General features: G+C 42.3%; 1 protein-coding gene across 3 annotated transcripts in view; it reads left to right on the forward strand.

Moving 5' to 3' along the window:
• Positions 1 to 16,422, forward strand: part of acot7 (acyl-CoA thioesterase 7) — a 273,337-nt gene extending 256,915 nt beyond the window's left edge. For all 3 annotated transcript variants that reach the window (XM_073032128.1, XM_073032129.1, XM_073032130.1), the window contains one exon: positions 16,107 to 16,422. In XM_073032128.1, coding sequence (XP_072888229.1) covers positions 16,107 to 16,205 — 99 coding nt within the window. In that variant the 3' untranslated portion in view covers positions 16,206 to 16,422. The remainder of the gene's footprint in view (positions 1 to 16,106) is intronic.
• Positions 16,423 to 18,226: the final 1,804 nt, after the last annotated feature.

Raw genomic sequence — 18,226 nt, forward strand, 5'->3', positions numbered from 1 at the left:
ACTTCTTTTCACTTGCCTTTGTAGTTGAAAACCATGAAAAAATGCAAATAGGAACTTAGCATAAAGGAAACACTTCTCATTTCCATCCAGGTCCTCCAATACAAGCCGAGACCGTCTGCTGCAGTGCCTGCGCTGCGATACATTTTGTTCTCGTACGTAACGGCTTCCTCCATGACTTGCCCTTCTAGCTTCACACCTTTTCCAGCTGACCCAACTTCGCACGGCCATGGAAATCTTTATTATCCTTTCCTGCCCTGTCCTTAATGAGGCTAATTTACACCATTGTTTTACCCCCACTATCCTCTCTTTAGAACATAAGCATAGAACAGTACAGCACAGTACAGGCCCTTTGCCATGCCAGATTTCGAGGCAAGTGGTCCCAGGTCTGAATCCAGCCGCCTCTGCATGCTTTCCATCCGTGCTGGATGACTGTTGAGCTAGCAACTCGGCCTCATTAAAAACACAAATGCTAAGGAAACAGCAAGGCTGCCACCAGATGCGCCACAAAGTGCAGAGAGGAGCCGCGACAAAATGGATCTAACCCTTCCCTTCCTTTCCTCAACTTTGGTGTTCCCAGTTCCACTTTCAACTGCCAGCTCTGTGAAACTAGCACAGTTAATCCCCCCTACACTAAATCCAACTCACACACAATCTCCTATACAGTGCAGCAAACTGAATCTAGATTCTGTTACAGATCTTTATCTCATCCCAGCTCTGTTAAATCCCCACTGTTACATCAAGGACGATGGTCTCAGATTTTACCATTTGTTCTTTGTGTAAAGGATTTCCTGGTGGCCAACAATTTTATTTCCAGTCCCCATTCCCAGTCTGACGTATAGGTCCATGGCCTCCTCTACTGCCACAATGAGGCCACTCAGGTTGGCGGAGCAACATCTCAGTTTGTACTCTATCCCCTTCCCCCCCCCCCCCCCACCCCAGCTTCTTATTCTAGCTTCTTCTCCTTTCCTTTCCAGTCCTGATGAAGAGACTCACTCCAAATCGACAACCATTGATGCTTTCTGTCCTGCTGAGTTCCTCCAGTGTTTTATGTGTGTTACTCTGCCTTACCAACCCTCATTCAACAGTTACCAACTGTTCAATTAAAAGACCAGTGGTTAGAAACTAGCATGAACTATTGAAAGCCCCTAGTTTCACCATGGAGTTTGCATTCATTTAATACTCTGGTATTTAAACTAAAACAAATTGTCCATTGAAAACAAAATAGTGGGATGTTGTAAATATCCATTTGCTTCTGAATATCTTGCCATCCAGCCTTTCTGAGGCTTATAAATCTGTCCAGACTTACAAATGTGGTTGACTCTGAAACGGCCTGTAGGTCATTTATTCCTTTTTTAAAAATGCCCCCCAACCACCCCTTACTCTGCTTTAAGACCTATCTGCAAAAACACAATTTTTAATTTTTTTTAAATTTAGAGCAGAAACAGGCCCTTCCAACCCAATGAACCACACTGCCTACCAACCCACCTATTTAACCCCAGCCTATTCAGGACAATTTACAATGACCAATTAACCTAACAACGAGCATGTCTTTTGGACTGTGAGAGGAAACCAGAGCATCTGGAGGAAATCCACACGCTCAGAGAAGGACGTACAAACTCCTTCTAGACAGCGTTGAAATTGAACTCTGAACTCTTGACGCCCTAAGTTGTAATAGCATCGCTACGGTGGCACCCCATGAGACAATGAGACAATAACTCCTTTGGGAATGGGAGTGCTTCTGCTGGTGCCTCAGTCTCAAACTCTGATGGATCTTTGAAATTCTCTGTCCTGGCTTGGGTCTCAGTCATTGACTCAATAGATCTCTGTGTATTAAAGCAAATAAGGAAAATGGATTTGAAATCAAAGACCAGCCAATGATTTAGTTGTTTAGAGGAGAGGAATGAGCTATTCCTGCTGCTATTGTCTAATGTTCTGTGGGATTGATCTTGGAGTAGGGTAAAAGGTCAACACAGCATCATGGGCCAAAGAGACTGTACTGTACTGTGCTGTAATGCTCTATGTTTAATGTTCTTTTGCTCCAAAACCATTTTAGAGCATAAACTAAGGATGCAGACAGAGCACACTGCATCACAAGTCACTTTGTTTCTCTCCCTGCTCAGTGAAAAGTTTGAAAATGTTTCCTGCTGTTAGCCAACATTATTAACTACACCAAAACTCATTAAAGTAGACCATTACCACTTTCTCCTTGCCTTCATTTTTAATACACAAAGCAAGACACTTCGTTGCAGCCCGCACAACCATACAAAACAAAAATCAAAGGGTTTTTTTAATGTTGACATCCAGTGATAACTAGGACATTTGTTCATTTTAGTGGCAGAAGTAAATGGCATGACGAACAGGATGAAGCTGACGTTTCCTTGCATTTACGTAGCACTTTAACACAATAAACACTCAATGTGGCTACACAGAGACAGATGGTGAGCAAAAACCAAAGGATGGGAAGACAACATAAGCATTTATTCTACTTTCTCTACCTCTGTTGCATCCTTTCTAACGATGCCACGTTCTATATCCCTTTGACATGTTTTAACTGAAAATGTTTCCACCGTGAATTGACAGGGTACTTAACTGTGTCCTTTTAATTTCCCACACTACTGCTCTCATTATCTTTCTGAATATGCTGTCTTTGCCCTAACCTTCTGCCTCACCAGCCTCTGCATCCTCTCTCATTTCTAGCTCCTTCCCTGACTAATGCTGCCATCCTCTCATTTCAATATTCTCAAAGGACCACTTTGCCTAATGCTTTCATCAACCTCAAAACTCCTGCAGCCAGCACCTTTCCAGGCAAGTGGAGAGAAGATACACCACTTGCCATTCTGTCTCCTCACTTCCTATCTTCATGGGCCCCACATGCATATCCACATGAAGTAGGTTATTTATATTCTGATGTCGACTCATAATGTGCTTTTCTGTATGTTGGGAAGACCAAATGCAGATTGGACACCACTTTATTGAACAAATTCCAGCCTCCCAGCTTCAGCACTTCCTCAACTTATAAAAGGAATATATTCCAGACAAATATTTAAATAAGAAAACTCCTGTAAATCAAAAAGCTGACCTAAGTTCATTATGGGTGTTCTCATGCTCAGAGTGGAACGCTAATCTTTGTAATGATCACTTACAGCACAGAAGGAGGCCTTTTGGCCCATTAACTCCATGCTGGCAGCCAGTAGAAAAATTGCATCAGTCCGTAACACCATAATGCCATAAGACTCAGGAACAGATTTAGGCCATTCAGCTCATTAAGTCTGTTCCACAATTTGATCATGGCTGATTTATTTTCCCTCTCATCTCCATTCTCCTGCCTTCTCCCCGTAATCTTGACACCCTGACTAATCAAGAACCTATCAATCTGTGCTTTAAATATACCCGGTGTCTTGGCCTCCACAGCCACCTGTAGCAATGAATTCCACAGATTCACTTAATGAATTTCCTTCTCATCTCTGTTCTAAAAATATGTCCTTCTAGGCTGAGGCTCATTGACTCTTCCAATACTGGAAACGTCCTCTCAACGTCTATTCTGTCTAAGCCTTTCACTATTCGGAACTACAGTGAGTAATTTTCCAGAGCAACAAAACGTTCCTTATATGTCAATCCTTTCATTCCCAGGATCATTCTCGTGAGCCTCCTCTGGACCCTCTCCAATACCAATACATCTTGCCCAAAAATTATTCATAAATCTCCAACTATGGTCTGAACAACACCTTAGGAAGCCTCAGCATTACATCCTTGCTTTTATTTTCTAATCCCCTCTAAATGAATGATAACATTGCATTTGCCTTCCTTACCATCAACTCAACCTGCAAGTTATCCTTCAGGGAACCCTGCACAGGGACTCCCAAGTCCCTTTGCAATTCTCATTTCTGAATTTTCTTTCCATTTAATCTACTGTTATCACTGCACTGCCCTGCAACTTATTCTCTCTCACATGCCCAGTTTCTGCCTTTTGATTCCTGTTACAACCTAGCAATTTGTCCTAAGTGATTACCCTGGAACATGGGAGAAAACAGGAGCACCAGAGTAACTAAGACCATCACAGGGAGGACATCTTCCCAGTCAACCTGTGAGGTTCAAATTAAACACAGGTCACTGGAACTGTGAGGTGGCATCTCCAGCTGCTCAGCCACTTTGGCACTGAGATAAGATATTCAGAGGCCACTTTATTTGGTACACCTGCATACCTGCTTGTTAATGCAAATATCTAATCATCAGTCAATCATGTAGCAGCAAGTCAAAGCATAGAAGTATGTAGACATGGCCAACAAGTTCGGTTGTTGTTCAGACCCAAGCATCAGAATGGGGAAGAAATGTGATCTAATTGACTTTGATCATGGAATAATTGTCAGTGCCAGATGTGGTGGTTTGAGTATCTCAGAAACTGCTGACCTTCTGGGATTTTCCCGCAATAGTCTCGAGAGTTTACAGAGAAAGGAGCAAAAAACAAAAATAATCCATTGAGTGGCAGTTCTGAGGGCAAAGATGCCTTGTTAATGAGTGGGGTCAGAGGAGAATGGCCAGACTGGTTCAAGCTGACAGGAGGACGACAGTAACTCAAACAATCACACGTTACAACAGTGGTGTGCAGAAGAGCATCTATGAATGCACAATACGTAAACCTTGAAGTGGATTGGCTACAGCAGCAGAGAACAATGAACATACACTCATAGTCCACTTTAGGAGCTACCTACTAAAGTGACCATTGAGTGTATATCTCTCCATCCCATACTCCTCTCCTGTGCCCTCACACTGAAACATTAACTCTTATTTCTCCTTCCTGATTTCCTGTTTTCATTATTTTCTCTCTTGTGGGAAGAGGCAAGGATGGAGAAACATGTTTGAGGAGAACTTATTTCTCCAGATTTCAGAATTCAAGACCAGCATTCAGAGCCCACATCTAATACAAGCGGTTCCATAATAAGCTTGTGTGCAGTGGGATTAGAAACGCATTGGTATTTCTAAAGCAGGAGAAATTCTCATGACTGGCCAACAAGGTCATTGTATGTATTCGTTGGGACCAGCTCTCCTTGCTGTGCTGCCACACACAAAGGGCAAATGCACCTTTGGCCCTCTTGAACGTGATATGACCATGATGGTACTGCCAACTCCTGCCTTGTCCTTCCAAAGTTTACCAGCTATTTAGTTGTGGACAAAATATCTTTTTTTATATAACTTAATGACAATCTGCCTCTGCAGAAATTGGAAACTTCACAAGAAGCCTGCTCCTGGTGTGGTCCAGCATCACTTGTGACTTTATTACAAGTTGGCAAGTCCCCAGCTCATCTAATATGAATCATGGTCATTACAAGTCTTGCCTTTATGTCCTCCGTCACTAAACTAGAGTCACATGCATAACACTAAGCAATTATCAAGCGAAGCTTCTAATATTAATCCATTATTGCATGGATGAGGGAAGATAGGTAAGGTGGGTGATGAGGGAATCGTATAGAGGCTTTCAATGAAGACTTAGAAATAATGAATGATTATAGTTATTAATAGAACAAAGATGTATTTCCCTCTCACACAGTTAATTAGAACAAGGTGTGCTCCACAACAGGTGGTGAAGGAGGTCATACTTCAATAGAATTTAATAGGAACTTTGGTAAGTATTTGAGAAGTATTTAAAGGAAACAGGGAAATATAATAACATCAAACACACCTGTCAAGAGCAAAGTTCTGAATGTCCTCTGCCTGTACCATCATTCTGCAATATTTTTATTATATACACACACACATACTGTTCCACTGTGCGGGAAATTGCTAGTTTACAGGCTAGACGGGGCAGGATGTGGTCTTGATATGTTCACATGGGACTGTGGGCATTAGGTTCAATTTCAATATTTAACAGAAATATGGTTAAGTACATGGATGGGAGCAATATGGAGGGCTATGATTTGGCTACAAGTTGATGGGACTAGGCAGAATAATAGTTTGGCATATACTAGATGGGCCAAAGGGCCTGTTTCTGTGTTGTAGTGTTCTATGACTCTTTGTCTACTATGCCATAGGTATGTGCTTAAGTTTATATTTGATCCAAATTTCAAATTCAAATACATTTATTATCAAAGAATTTATAAATTATACAACCTTGAGATCTGCTTGCTCACAGGTAGCCACAAAGTAAGAATCCTGAAAGAACCCAATTAAAGAAAAAAATAAAAATATAAGACCAACAATGCACAAGAGAAAGAAAATAACACAAATCATGCAAGCAATTAAAGCAAACAATGGTATTCTGAAGCAAAAATGAGTCCTCAGATCCGAACATCGAAGCAGCCCGGAATAAGCCCAAAGTCTCACCTATCAGTTCATCATATTAGCAGGCATGCAGCACAGCAGCCGGGGCAGTCCTCATAGCCTCAGTGCCACGGAGATGACCATTGCGGAGAACGAGTGAAATCAGCTCACAACCCAGCCCACACCCTGTCTTTTCAGTCTATCTGAACTGGCATTTAAACTGACCAAACAACAGACAGCGATACGTTAAATCTAGAGAATGGCCTGTCTGTAATTGATCTTGTACTTACTGGGACTGAATGATTTGTGAAATACCTGCGCAGGTGCACTGTCAGAAATGTTCCTGAAGGTGTTGCAGGATTGTGACGCTTGCATGTAATTGACTCCTGGTAACATGCCCTTCGTTAATTATGGTGTGCATGCGTTTCCATAGCATCTCGAGCATGATACCCTTGGAGTAGTTAAATATTTGCTTCCAATCTTCTCTAGTGCAGCCGTTCCGAGTCTGCCAACAAAATGGAAATGCAAATGAAAGTCCATCAAGGAATGATTTAATATATACTTAGTAACCACTTTATTAGATACCTCCTGTACCAGATAAAGTGGTCACTAACTGTATACTCATTGTCTTCTGCTGCTGTAGCCCATCCATTACAAGGTCCAACTTGTGCGTTCAGTAACACTCTTCTGCACACCACTGTTGTAACGTGATTACTTGAATTACTGTTGCCTTTGTCAGCTTGAACTAGTCTGGCCATTCTCCTCTGACCCCACTCATTAACAAGGCATTTTTGTCCACAGAACTGTTGCTCACTGGATGTTTTTTTGTTTCTCATGTCATTCTCTGTAAACTTTAGAGACTGCTGTGTGTGAAAATCCCAGGAGATCAGCAGTTTCTGAGATACTCAAACCACCCCGTCTGGCACCAACCATCATTCCACAGTCAAAGTCAATTAGATCATATTTCTTCCCAATTCTGATGTTTGATCTGAACCTCTTGAGCATGTCTATGTGCATTTATACATTCAGTTGCTGCCACACAATTGGCTGATTAAATATCTGCATTGATGAGCAGGTGTTAAAGTGACCACTAAGTGTAGTTTTGCGGTTCTTCAGAAAGCTTGCAATTGAGTGCACTGGACTAAACTATTGCAAAACATATTGTGTAAGGTGTAGAAACTAAATCAAAGATAAACATAAAACTGAAACCATTTAGAAAAATACTGCACCATTAACAAAAAGAAAATCTCCCAAGCTACTTCTCAGGACCAGAGGGCATATGTACAAAATTAAGGGAGGGAAGTTTAGGGGAGACATCAGGGGTAAGTTTTTTTACACAGAGGGTTGTGAGTGCCAGGAATGTCTTGTCAGGGATGGTGGTGGAGGCTAAAACATTAGGGGTATTTAAGAGCCTCTTGGACAGGCACATGGATGAAAGAAAAATGGAAGGTTATGGGGTAGTGTGGGTTTAGTACTTTTTTTAAAAAAGATTGTATGGGTCAGCACAACATGGAGGGCTGAAGGGCCTGTACTGTGCTGTAGTGTTCTATGGTTGACTGTAATTTAAATAAATGCCAAGATAAAGGGATAGAATTTCTGAGTAAAAATTAGGTGAAAGGTTTAAAGAGCAAACACGAGGAAATCTGCAGATGCTGGAAATTCAAACAACACACACAAAATGCTGGTGGAACACATCAGGCCAGGCAGCATCTATAAGGAGAAGCACTGTCGACGTTTCAGGCCGAGACCCTTTGTCTAGTCCTGACGAAGGGTCTCGGCCCGAAATGTTGACAGTGCTTCTCCTCATGGATGCTGCCTGGCCTGATGTGTTCCACCAGCATTTTGTGTGTGTTGTTTGAAAGGTTTAAAGCTGGGATTGAATCCTGGAACAGGCCATGGGGATGACAGCAAAAGCAGTGTGAAGGACAGTGGACAGACCATATCAATGTAGGACACACACAATGCTGGAGGAACTCAGCAGGTCAGGCAACATCAAAAGAGAGGAATAACCTGTGGATGTTTCAGGCTGAGACCCTTCATCAGGACTGGTTACGACCTTGTTAAGGGTTCAGAGAAGAGAGTTCATAGCACCGTTGCCATCTTCACAGAGGAATTACATTTATGATGTTGATTAAAATTGATCCATTGCCCTTAGATGCAACATAATTCATATTGGAGATCATATTGGAGATGTACAGTATATCTCGAAAGATTGGCTTGTTATGTAAGAGACAACAGTGTGCTTTGGAGAGGAAAAGGAGATTAAAGATGGGTGGCTGTTTGCAAGGTCAAGAAGTCTGAGCAAAGTGATGACAGTGAAACTGAAAATGAGTACGTCAGTATCAAAGGGAGAGAGCAATGGTATAATGTGAGGGAAATTGGTGGTAAGTACTTTACAGTCGTAGGGAGCAGGTGGTGGGACAGTGGGCATTAGAAAAGAAACTGGGTTCAGATTTCAGGCGGGGAGATCTTAAACTTGGCGACAGTGGTTAAGTGAAAGGATGGGAAAGAATAGAAACATATGTTTCTGAAGCCTTTCGTCGGTCAGAGTTGACCATGGATGTTGTGTCCTAGCTGTCTAGATACACAAGCTGGGCAGTACAATATGGAGATCAAGCTGTCACCCTTGTAGCAAGCTCCGCCTCTCTATGCATCTGATGACCCCAAAGGAATGGCAGAGACCAATACAGTTTGGTACCAGCAGCATCCCAGGAGTTGCCAGTCAATGCAGAGTCAAGGGGCAATGGTGAATAATACCTTCAGAAGGTCTGGATGGAGATGACAATGCAGAGGATCAGGATAAAACTGCAGAGGGTTGTAAAATCAAGCTTCATCATGAGCAGTAGCCTCCCTACCTTCGAGGAAATCTTCAAAATGTGATGCCTTAAAAAGGTGGCATCCATCATTAAGGACGTGCCCTATTCTCATTACTGTCATGAAGGGGGAGGTACAGGAGCCTGAAGACACACAGTCGATATTTTAGGAACAACTTCTTCCCCTCCGCCTTCGGATTTCTGAATAGTCCGTGAACCCACGAACACTACCTTACTATTTTGCTCTCCTTTTGCAATACTTATTTTTTTATATATTTCTTGTTGTAACTTAGAGTAGGTTTTTATGGATTGCACTGTACTGCTACAACAAAACAACTAGTTTCACGACAATTGTCAGTGATAATAAAACTAATTCTGATACTGGTTATGCAAAGGGCTTTGAAATTAGCGGATGTATTGGAAAGGTAGGTCTAAGAGAGAGAAGTATGGAATGATGAGAGCCTCAGTGGCCAATAACAAGAGGGGGTAGAGGACAGTTGTGGGTTTATCAATGAAGCTGGTTTTCCCAACCTGGGGTCCACAAGCCCCTTGCTGAATGGTATTGGCCCCTGACAGAGGTTTACAAGATTATGAGAGGCATAGATCGAGTAGATAGGGAGTATCTGCTTCCCGGGTTGAAATGTCTGATACCAGAGGGCATGCACTGAAAATGACAGGGAGTAGGTTCAAGGAAGATAGAAACATAGAAAACCTACAGTACAATACATGCTCTTCGGCCCACAAAGTTGTGCTGAACAACTTTGTTCGTGTGTGGTGGCGAGGCAAATACGTTAAGGTTCAGAGGTTGATTTATTATCAAAATGCACAACTCGAAATTCTTCTTCTCTGGGAAGTCACGAAACCAAGAAAGAAAAGCAATCATCAGCCCCCAAAATCCCCCTTCCCTACACAAAAAAATGAACAAAAATAGAACAGGCACATTAAATCTGTCCTCCCAGCACAGAAAAAGAAAAGATTGGGCAAAAAACACAGGATATGAGATATGATAAGACTGAAGGAAAGGCTATAGTCCAAGTCCACATCCAAAATGCAGAAAACCTGGGGAACACTCTCCGGGCCCAGTAGCAGAGCTTTCTCTCTCTGGTACAGAGTCATCAAAAGACAGGCAGCCAGTGCTCACCCTCTACACTCGCCTTGATGCTTCAATCTGCCTCGGCATTTTATCAGCGAACAATGGAAGCTTTAATTGGTGAAATGGAGTCCCACAGGCTTCCTGCGATGAAGTTCATTCGCACTGACTCAGTCTCCCAGAATCCTCTCAGGGACTACAGAGTGCTGAAGCATCCAGACCATTTCCAAACCTCTTCATTCACCTCGAGGTTTCAAACTCCCTCATCACTTTCATGGGCGAACAATGGAAGATCTATCAGGTGAGATGAAGTCAGACATTGGTTCGCAGCATGTCTGCCATGAGGTTCCCGCACGCGGCCTCTGCCTCCCGGAAACCTCTCACTGGAGCACCCAAACGATGTCCAAACTGCAAATCACAGGCTCCAACAGTTCCAGAGTCACATCCAAGACGAGAAACAAATGTAAAAGGCATAAAAGAAGTGAAATATATGGTTTCATGATCTATCTAGGAGATGTTGACCAAAGGAGCATTGTATGCGGGGGCCATCTTGACTGGAGGAGGCTTTTAAGAGACATTTAGATCACACATGAATGTGAGGAAGATGGAGTGATATGGACATTGTGTAGGTAGGAGGGATTAGTGTTTGGGTGTTTTTGATTTGCTTTTTAGCTGGTTCGGCACAACATTGTGGGCTGAAGGGCCTGTTCCTGTGCTGTACTGTTCTATATTCCAACCACTGTCATAGCGTGTAGTGAGAAGGGTGATTGTCAGAGATTTCAGCTCTGCCTCCAGAACTCCAATCCGGAAACTGCTGAAACCATCTTTTGTTATGCTAGACATTTAAGTATTAAATGCGTACTATCCTTGGTAGCTAAACTCATGACTCAGTGGATATCACTAATAATGTTTAATGGCGCTTTTCGTTCCTGCCACCAATTGATTCTGTGATAATATGGCTAAGAGCCTCTTGACCTTGGCCCCAACTCCACCTGCATTATATTCAGTGATGAATACATGGTTGAATAATGCTTGTGGAATGACACTTCAAATTCATTCTATTATATGTCAAGTGTGGTACACTTCGGTGGCATTGAGAGAGAGTTGCACAGGAGATGTGCGTCTATTTTATACAGAATCAGTAAAATGGAGTGCTTACCAACACAATGCCCTAGAGTACACCTTGCAGTTTCTTTCCACTGCCACAACCATTGCACAGGTTTTGAGTTCTGCTCTTGAGGCTCATTAAAATTTACTTTCCAATTAATTGAGTGCATACAGATCCAATTCTGTGGATGCATGCAAACCAAGTATTTTAAAGTTCAAAAATACAAAGTAAATTCATTGTCAAACTATATTAATAGGTCACCACATATTACCTTGAGATTAATTTTCTTGCTGGCATTCACAGTAGAACAAAGAACTAGAATAGAATCAATGAAAAAAGGTGGCACAGTAGCATAGTGCACAACGCCTTACAGTACAGGCGACCCAGGTTCAATTCCCACTGCTGCGTGTAAAGAGTTAGTACGTTCTCCCCGTGACCGTGTGGGTTTCCTCCGGGTGCTCTGGTTTCCAATTACAGTCTAAAGATGTACCAGTTGGTAGGTTAATTAATTGGTCATTGTAAATTGTCCCATGATTAGACTAGGATTAAATTGGGGGATTGCTGTACGGCATGGCTCGACGGCTGGACGGGCCTATTTCGACCTGTATCTAAATAAATAAATAGATAGATAGATAACTGAAAGGAGAGCATGAAGGAGAAGCTTCTTCACTCAGAGGTTCGTGAAAGTGTGGAATGAGCTGCTAGCACAAGTGGTTTATCTGAGCTCGATTCCAAGGTTTAAGAGAAGTTTGGATAGGTATATGGATGGGAGGGGTATGGAAGGCTATGGTCCAGTTGCAGGTCTATGGGACTAGGCAGTTTAAATGGTTCATCATGGACTTGATTGGCCAAAGGGTCTGTTTCTGTGCTGTAGTTTTCTATAAAGCCTACACACAAACACTGACAAACAATCAATGTGCAAAAGACCAACAGTGCATATACAAATAAAAAACAAATAACAATAATAAATAAATTATACAAGATCGTGAGTTGTAGAGTCCTTGAAAATGAGTCCATAGGTTGTTGAATGAGCTCACAGTTGGGATGAGTAAAGTTATCCACTCTGGTTCAGGAGCCTGATGGTTGAAGAGTAGTTACTGTTCCTAAACTTGGGGGTGTGGGACCTAAGGCTCCTGTACCTTCTTCCTGATGGCAGTAGTGAGAAGAGAGCATGGCCTAGGTGGTGGGGTTCCTGGATGATGGATGCTGCTTTCTTGTGACAGTATAGCTGGGATGGCAGCAAAGATAACAGCTTGAGTCAGTGTCCTTATAGAATCACGGAATTATTGCAGCTCCTAAAGTCCATTGTGTCCGGCCTGTCCTATTCCGTTGCTCTTCGTCCACAACATGAAAATTAGTGTCCTAAGTTCAAAGTAAATTAATCAAAGTACAGTATCTAGCAACACGTATATATCAAAATTCATTTTCTTGCAGACATAAACAGGTCAAGACAGGCAACCAATGCCATTCTCTCTTGTGTTCTTTGATCCCCTGCTGACTTTGATTAGCCAACCCCTACGAGGCACCCCAGAATTTCAAAATTTCTCTCTGTAAAATGAAAACTCCCCAGGTTTTTACCATCTTTTGCCTAAACTGTTATATCTGTGCCCTAAGGTCTTTGAATCATCCAAGGATTACAGAAGTGAATATCACATTCAATCCTAAATGTGATCATTCAACCCAACTGATGCCTGCTCACCAACATCCTTCTGTTCTTTGTCTTCAGCTCGAAGCACCTTCTTCCATTCCTTTTTTCTTCCTATGCTTCTCCAGCCTCACCTTAAAAAGAACCATCCTGGGACAGTGGACAACATATTTCCTTACAAATTCCCAAGTAAATGCAATTCCCTTAACTCTACTAGCTGATGCCTCAGAGTTGCAGTGAGCCCGCTCAGTCCTGACATGCAGTGCTATTTTGGTGAATTTGAACATTCTCCCCTATGGTTGCATGGGTTACCCCACCTGCCTCCCTCCCCCAGCTGCTGCTGTTTCCAGTCACATCCCGGAAATGTGCAGGTTGTTGGAGGATTAGCCATTATAAACTGCCCTTAATGGTGGGGTGGGTTGGGGAGAGATGTGGGGAGAACAAAAGGTACCCGGGTAGGATTAGAGTTTAAATGGATGCTTGGCAGTTGGCCAGATCTGATAGGCCAAAGGGCCCGAAGCTGTTCTTTATCTCTCTCTCTCTGACTCTGAATCTATTCATGTGAAATCCTGGGAATAGTAATCTCCCTGCATTTATTTTCCTGTACTTTCTCATGCATTTATATTTAATTGTATTAATTTCCCCACAAGTGACAACCTCTTTGCCTTATCAAATACTTGCATAACCTTCAGAGGCCTCTTACCTTAGAGTCTCAGGCCTCCCTTTGTGAAGGAAACAATTCCAGCCTGTTCAGTCATTCTTAACAGACATAACTTCCCAGTGTGTTATCACCCTTGTAAATCTTTTACAAATCTTCCCCGGTGCTTTATCTTTAATATATGAATATTGGAAGTATGCAGAATTTTTTTGAATGTAGTCTAGTCTAATTTAACTCCTATGCTGTACAGTTCTAGCCCTCGATGCAGACCCTGCAAGCGGCCTGAGTGCTATACTTTCCCATACACATCCTCCCTCACCTCCCTTCAGGGCTCCAGGCAGTCCTTCCAGGTGAGGTAACACTCCACCTGCAAATCTGCTGAGGCCAGCTATTGTGCTTCTGATGCACCGCCAAAACGTTGGTGAGACCCATCGTAAAGAGGGGGCTGCTTCGTCGAGAACCTCTGTACCATCTGCCACAAGCGGGACTTCCTGGAGGCCAAACATTTTAACTTCGATTCCCATTCCCGTTCTGACGTGTTGGTCCGTGGTTGAATCCTGTGCCAAAATGAGGCCACCCTCAGGGTGGAGGAGCAACACCTTATATTCTGTCTGGGTAGCCTCCACCCTGATGGCATGAATATCGATTTCTCCTTCCAGTAAACACATTCCCTCCCCCCTCTACCCCATTCCCCACCCTCACCCTTTACCTGTTACCTCCTCCTGAGTCCCATCCTCCTTTCCTTTCCCCCACAGTCCACTTTCCTCTCTGATCAGATTCCTTCCCCAACTCTTGACCTTCCCACCCATTCCAGCTTCACCTAACGCTTTCTATCTAACCTTCTTCCTCTTTGCCCTTCCTTCTCGGTCCTGAAGAAGGGTCTTGGCCTGAAACATTGACTATCTATTCATTTCTATGGATGCTGCCTGACCTGTTCAGTTCCTCCAGCATTTTGTGTGTATTGCTTTAGATTTCCAGCATCTGCAGACTTTCTCCTGTTTATAACCTGAGATTTTGTTTGCTCGTATTATGGATTTATTCATCTGCACTCTCTGTGGCCTAAGAAATGGGAGCAGGAGTATTTGGCCTCCCTAGGCTCCTCCTGCGTTCATATTGATTGTGATTGATCATTAATCTGAGCCTATTTTCTTACTGGTTCCCCAGAAAATCTGATTCCCTGAACTATTTCATCCTTGAATGGACTTAATGACTCAGCAGCCATTTTAATCAGTTTAATCAAGTTACTTACTTCAATAATGGCTTCTAATTGCTCACAATCTAATTATCACAATTAAATTTATTTTAAAGATAGAGGTTCAGTACAGAACTCTTTTACTTTAACAAAACTTTTCTGTAGTTGTAAATCCCCCTGATGCCATGGGCATGCACATGCAGCAGAGCTTGCGATCTGCTGATGGATCAAAGCTAGCTAACAAACTAATGGATCTCCCAAGGCCGAGAAATTCTTCAGTGTTATTAAAGGCTCGAAGTCCTGGGTCTGTTATATTCTAGGTACATTGCAGCAGATTGTATCCTGCAACAGAACCAACATTCACAAAAGCCTTTACTCATTCAAGGCATAGCTCTGAGGAAAGGCTTTTGTGAATGTTTTCATATGCTCTTGAAATGTGCTTGGCTGTGGTACGCAGGCCGGGATAGTAAATGGTAGGGAAGGGATTTGAGTGGGTGGAGGGGATAGGGAGTGAGGCTATTAAATGAGAGGCAACATTAGGGAGGTGACATTGGAGGAAGGAACATGAGGGAAAGGTATCTTATCAAGTTCCATTAGTACGGCATTATGTCCTGCATAAAAAAATCAGCCATGATTGAGTGGCGGAGAAGACTCAATAGGCCTAATGGTTTAATTCTGGTCATTTGGTATTAGTTTAGATTATGTGATCCATGTTCCTTAACAATATAGAAGGAGGCTATTTTGACCCATTGAATCCGTGTCTCTTAGAAAGATCCCAATCCCTGCAGATTACCCACATAACTTACTCCTCCCTCATTCCCATCAGCACCATCCACCACTGTATGTATTACCTTCCATCCCATCAGTCAGATTGCCCTCCAAAGGAACCCAGCTGGCACTCTGTCCAAGCAATAGCCACAAGTGAACCATGAGGTGTGACTGATTCATCGGTCCACACACACACACTCACACACGCTGATCTCCTGTGGCACTGCTCAAGTAATTTGCTGCTTCATAGGAACAGCCAGATATGCTGTATGATGGTGCTAATTGGCGCTGTTCCCTTTCCCAGAGCAGTTTTCAGAAAGCATGTTGTGCTATTAAACTCATCATCAATGCAGAAGAATGCTAACAATGCGTAGCACGTTCCTTAATTACGGGAGAACAAGACTGCATTTCAATTGAAACTGATCTGTGCCAGCTCCCCAATCTTATTAAAGCATATTTGACCATGTGTCACGGGTCAGTCAATAAACTCCAACTACCCTGACCTTCAACCCCCAACAGAACTGTCTAGAGCACACAACAACTATCACCATGTTCTTTTTTTTAAAATTATTAATAGGTTGAAACAGAAGATGAAAAGAGAAGGTTCGAAGAAGGAAGGAACAGGTACCTTCAAACCAAAGCCAAAAGAATGGCAGAAGCAATGAAGTGCCAGTGATGGTCAAACCTTCAAAAGCCTGAGACAGCCAACCAGAACATCTCATGTTCTCTACTGTATTACTTGTAAACTATTTAAGTATTAAATGTTAACCAAAGTATTTAAGAAAAACTATGCATTCCATTGAGGTTTTTGTGTGTTTGCCTGTATTGTATTATTGAATTGTATCATTACAGAATAAATGCTGCCAGGCTTTGGCTAATGGAAGGAAAGTCAATATTTGTCTCATTTTCTTATTTAAATATATTTTGTCACTCCTCTTACTCTCTTTTAAACAGTTTTCTCCGAGACCAGTACCGAACTAATAATAAGAGGCAAGACATATTATTTGTACGACTGATGCCAAATTCTTCAACCAGACATTCTATTCTGAGCTGGGAAGAGACTTGGCTCAGATGATATATAAAATGGCACCTCTGCCACAGCATTGAACTGGCATCCTGAGTAACATGCACGTTATCTTGCTATCATAAGCACAAGAGATTCTGCAGATGCTGGAAGCTCAGAGCAATAAACACAAAGTACTGGAGGCACTCAGAAGGTCAGGCAGCATCAGGCCAAGACCCTTCATCAGGAATGGTCTGGCATTGTCTTCTGCTGCTGTTGCCCATCCACTTAAAGATTATTTTTGTTTGAAAAGTATGTACACTCAGTGACCACTTTATTAGGTACACCTGCTCTTAATGCAAATATCTAATCAGCCAATCATGTGACATCAGCTCAATGCATAAAAGCATGCAGACATGGTCAAGAGGTCCAATTGTTGTTTAGGTGGGGGGGGGGGAATGTGATCTAAGTGATCTTGACTATGGAGTGATTGTTGGTTCCATATGGGGCTGTTTGAGTATCTCAGAAACTGCTGATCTGGAATTTTCACACACAACACTCTCGAGAGCTTATGAAAAACATAAAACATCCAGAGAGTGGAAGTTCTGTGGACCAAAGTGCCTTGTTAATGGGAGAGGTCAGAGGAATGTGGCCAGGCTAGCTGAAGCTGACAAGAAGACAACATTCATTCAAATAACCATGTGTTAAACAGTGATGCTCAGAATAACAACTCCGAATGCACAACACGTTGAACCTTGTAGAGGATGGGCTACAGCAGCAAAAGACAACGCCAGATTCCACACCTTTACCTAATAATGTGGCTTTGAGATTCATTTTCTTGTAAGGATTCATAATAAAACAGAGAAATAAAATAGAATCAATGAAGAACTACACACAGAGACTGACAAACAACCAATGTGAAAAAGAAGACAGACTGTAAATAAAAATAATAAATAACTAATACTGAGAAAGTGGGTCCATAGGTTGTGGAGTCAGTTCCGAGTTGAGGTAAGAGAAGTTATCCACACTGGTTCAAGTGCCTGATAGTTGAAGGGTCATATCGGTTGCTGTGGGACCTCAGGCTTCTGTAGCTCCTTCTCTATGGGAGCAGTGAGGAGAGAGATTCTATGGTTCATTCTTTAATCATAAAGTTCACAGACAATGAAAATCAAAGAAAGCTTTTATCTTGATTAATTTTTGATTAAAAGGCAGACATGAATTTGCAATCTTATGACCTTGGGGCAGCCCAAAACACTTAACAGCCAATGGAGCACTTTTGATTGTTGTTATAATGTACCAAACACAACGTTCATCTTGGGCATTGCGATCCCCATTAAATAGTGAGGTGATTATGAATAGAATTTTTATAACCATGTGGGCTGTGGCATAAACATTCACGAAGAATTTCTCTGTGTTTCACCCCAGGCTTTTGTACGTCTGCCCGAGAGAGTAGGCAGTTTGGTCTCTCATCAGAGCTGAAAGATGTCATCTCTGATATGAGGGAATGTTAATTATTCAACTACAATCAAAGAAATCAAAGTAAAAACTGTCTGACAAGTTTACATAGCGAATGGAAGACTGGAGAAAAAATACTATAAGCAGCGTTGGAGAACGAGGGGAGATTTGATAGAGGTATATGAAATTACGAGGGGTATAGATAAGGCAAGCAGGCTTTTTCCGCTGAGGCTGGGTGA

This window comes from Hemitrygon akajei, chromosome 29 (assembly GCF_048418815.1).
Source record: "Hemitrygon akajei chromosome 29, sHemAka1.3, whole genome shotgun sequence".
Taxonomy (NCBI): domain Eukaryota; kingdom Metazoa; phylum Chordata; class Chondrichthyes; order Myliobatiformes; family Dasyatidae; genus Hemitrygon; species Hemitrygon akajei.